At 54.4% G+C, this 3636-nt stretch overlaps 2 protein-coding genes across 2 annotated transcripts in view; both read right to left on the bottom strand.

The window, feature by feature from the left end:
- Positions 1-512, bottom strand: part of CCM_04285 (tetratricopeptide repeat domain-containing protein) — a gene marked incomplete at both ends in the record, with an annotated part of 1109 nt that extends 597 nt beyond the window's left edge. Inside the window, one exon of the mRNA XM_006669433.1 lies at positions 10-512. Within this exon, the coding sequence (XP_006669496.1) occupies positions 10-512 (503 nt within the window). The remainder of the gene's footprint in view (positions 1-9) is intronic.
- Positions 513-1290: 778 nt separating this feature from the next.
- On the bottom strand, positions 1291-3011 carry CCM_04284 (MFS transporter; the record flags this gene model as incomplete). The annotated part of the gene is made up of 3 exons (XM_006669432.1): positions 1291-2429; positions 2496-2861; positions 2942-3011. The coding sequence occupies 3 exons, from the start codon at positions 3009-3011 to the stop codon at positions 1291-1293; spliced, it is 1575 nt and encodes a 524-aa protein (XP_006669495.1).
- Between the last annotated feature and the right edge of the window lie 625 nt (positions 3012-3636).

Genomic DNA, 3636 nt, shown 5'->3' with positions numbered 1-3636 from the left:
AGGTGGCACGCGGCGCGGTTGAGGTGCAGCGACGCGAGCAGGGCGCGCTGGGCGGCGACGTCGGCGGGGGAGTCGGCGACGCCGTCGTCCGGGTTCCGCGTCGTCTCGCCGCAGGCGCGCTTGCGCTCCTCGGCGGCCAGCAGCGCGACGCCCTTGGCGTAGAACTCGCGGGCGTCGGCGTACCCGCGCACCTTGAAGCACTCGTTGCCGCGCTCCTTGAAGCCGGCGCTGTTCTCGAGCGCCGAGCCCTCGTAGTCGAGCGCCTGCAGCGCCGCAATGTCGTCGTTGTCCTCGAGCTCCGTCATGAACAGCGGCGACTTGTTCAGGTCCGCGAGGATCTCCGCCGTCGTCATGCTGCTGTGGAGCGCCATGCCGGGCGGCAGCGGGGGCTTGGTGACCGCGGCTGCGTCCGTGGCCGAGCCGCTGGGCTCTTTTGCTTTCTTTTGGGACGACGACTGCTCTTGGAGGCTCGCGGCGCTCATGAGCTGGGTTGTGAGTTCTTCGAGTTGCATTCTGGCGGTTGGGGCGGGGCTGCAGCCCTCTGGTTTCAAGTCCTTGGCCGTTCTATAAAAATGGAATGCTTTATTTTCTTTTTCGGTCTAGAAAGAATCAAACGAGAAGAGGCGGATTTGGTATCAAGGATAGACTGAAGAAGCTTGTTGTCGGAGAGAGGTCGTTGATGACAAAAATATGGGTTCTACAACAAGCAGCCGGCTAAAATTTTCGGTGGCGACGTAGACCCCAAAGGTTCGCCTGCGCCGCGATAGCTGCACTTCTCAAGCAAAAATATTACAGCGATATTCATATTATTTTTAAGAGAGACTTTACTTACGAGGTGAACTTGAGAATACACGCAACCAATTACAATTACTCCTGTCTAATCTATGTAAATGCCTGCCTCGTTGTATTATGAGGGAAATCCACCTGAGGTGAATGAAGGAAACGAGATACACCTTTTCAAAGCCAAAAAAACAAAAAAACAAACGCCGAACCATGTAAGATTATGTGCTCCGAAATGCAGGCGCCATGGGAATCGTGAGAGCCATTATATACATCAAACTTGAAACAACGCGCAATGAGAAAAAGAAGCAAAGCGCAAACCAGAGAAACCAACTACTTCGAGCATGTCGTCAACTGCTAACTGGATCAATGCATTCAACAGGTTGAGACTGGGTTTCCTTACCAGGAACACCCAGGCCAAGAGCTGCTCAATCTCATCAACGGGGGATAGTGGGCAATGGCGGGACTTGCCGGCCTGCAATGATAGGGTTCTGAGTAGACACGAAATGTCTACTCTCTGTCATCAACTGAAACTTCAGCTGCGACCTGGGTGTTTTTGACAGCGCTCTCTTCCGATCGATCAACTCGTGATCGCGGAACAGAGAAGCACTGGATGGATCCGGCTATAGCGACAATAACGCTGCCATACCAAGCCAGTGCGGTGCATTCCATCTTGCTACCAGCGGTATACAGGTAGCCTGCAATAGGAGGTGCGATCATGCGGCATGCTGCACCAGCGCTAGCAGCCAGACCATTCACCTTGCCTAGAGCGCTCCGAGAGGGAGTAGCCTCCTTGATGAAGATGAGGAGGAGGGGGTAGAGGGTGATGGAGAGAATGTTTCGCACTGCCAAGCAAGAGTAGATGGCGGGGAAGAGCATGTATTCGGGAACGTAGAGGAGAAAGGGGACAATCGCGTAGACGATGGGGTGGAGCACCGTAACGATGATGAAGAGTCTGTACACACCGAGTCTCTCCGCGGCGAGAGGGAAGATGATTGCCTGGACAAACAGGGCAATGACTCCGTTGACGGCCATGATGAGGCCGACCTCACGAAGAGAGAGGCCCAGGCCACCGGGGGAGTAGAACATTGAAGATGTGCCAACATCGAGCAAGGACACAAGTGTCGACGCTCGCTCATCTTCAAAGAAGATGGGCATGAGATGTTCGTACGTCATGGAGTGGTAGGTGAAGATGCAGAGGGCGATGATGAAACCGACGACGCGCTTGTTCCATACGGGACCAATGAAAAGTGGCTTTTCTTCGAGATCAACATCTTCTTGGCTTTGTTCGCTGGTCTCTCGCAACGTTCCGTAGGTGTCTGCGCGCAGGTCGACAGCAGGGCGCTTCATGGCATCCGAGGTTTCCATCAGTGGTGTCTCTTCCGAGACGTATGTGTCCGCAGGGAGAAACACTCGGGGCTGCATATCAGGGTGCGTTTCCTCGAGAAGGAAGATGCCCAAAATAATGCTGATCAAGAGCAGAAATGCGCAAAGAAGGTTGGGCAGCAAGTATGGGAAGCGGCCAAAGATGCCATGACGAGGGAACAGACCGGGCCAATTTTCGGCTGGATCCGCAAATGTGCCACCGATGCAAGGGCCAATAATGGTACCGACGCTCCAGACAAAAGGCATGACGGAGAATGCTTTGGCTATTGAGGGTTAGCCTCTGACCTTACCATAGGCATTAGGGGGACTAAATGAGAGTGGCAACGTACGTTCATGTTCAGGCTTGGTAACAAGCTCGCCAACCATGGTCTGGATGACACCAATATTTCCATTGAGGAGACCACCAAGAGCACGCCCGATCAAAGCAATCCAAATATTGGAGGCGAAGCCAACCATTACCATGCTAAACATGGTGCCAACACAGCCGAGAATCAGGACGGGCTTGCGGCCGACTCGGTCAGAGAGGCCGCCCCAGTACATGCCCATGACAGCCTCTGCCAGAGAAAAGGCCGAGATGAGGATACCGGAGTAGAACGAGGCATCTTGCTCTTCACCAAAATTGAATTGCTTGACAAGGGCCCAGGCATATGGGTAGATGGAGGTAAGGGCGATTGGTTCCGCGAGACGGACAATGCCTAGAGGTGTGGGTGGTTAGCGCGGGTGTGTGCCTAGGGGTCCAGGGGGGTGGGGGGTGGAAGTCAAACACGGGCCTTACCTAGCAGGAACAGCTGCAGCGTTGGAAAGTCATCAGGATTTCGAAGATGTACCTGCTTTGTTAGGGCCATATCTTGGCAACGCGGCAAGAGCTTACGACAGACAACACAGGCACTCAAGTGTAGAGGGCAAGTGCGTGTGTTGTTGTGCGTAGGGGAAAAAAGATGCTGGGTACGGCGTGTGGTGTGGGAGGTCGTTGTGAGGGTGGCGTGGGGTGAGTGGACAGGCAGAGTCACGTCAGGAGCCGCGAGGAACGATTGCTCGGCGACGCGCTATGGGAAGCAAATGGAAAGAGGATTTTTGAGGAGAAAATGAGTACAATGCACTGCAGAAACAGTCGACAGTCAACAATGACAACAATGAAGATAGAAAGGAGAGAGAGGAGGGGAGCGAGGTCTTGGTGGGAGGGAGCAGAATATGAAGGACTGGCGGCTTCGGCAAACACAGTAGTAAGTCACACTGTCGAATCTGGTGGCGTTGCATAAGTCGAGGTTACAGGGGGAGACGAGGTGGATGAGGTGCTGAAAGACTCCAGTTTCCGGCGCCGGAGCGTCGATAACGGGGCTTGTCCTGTTTGCAGTGACGTCCCGGCTTGTCCAGGCTGAGCCTAGGAGACATGTGCCCCGCTAAAAAGTTGCTGTACCGAGACGGCTAGTTAGAGGCAAGACATTCGCGAGCAGCCTCTCTAGAACCCCT

This window comes from Cordyceps militaris (genome assembly GCF_000225605.1).
Source record: "Cordyceps militaris CM01 unplaced genomic scaffold CCM_S00003, whole genome shotgun sequence".
NCBI classification, from domain to species: domain Eukaryota; kingdom Fungi; phylum Ascomycota; class Sordariomycetes; order Hypocreales; family Cordycipitaceae; genus Cordyceps; species Cordyceps militaris.
This window is presented reverse-complemented; position numbering and strand designations above follow the sequence as displayed.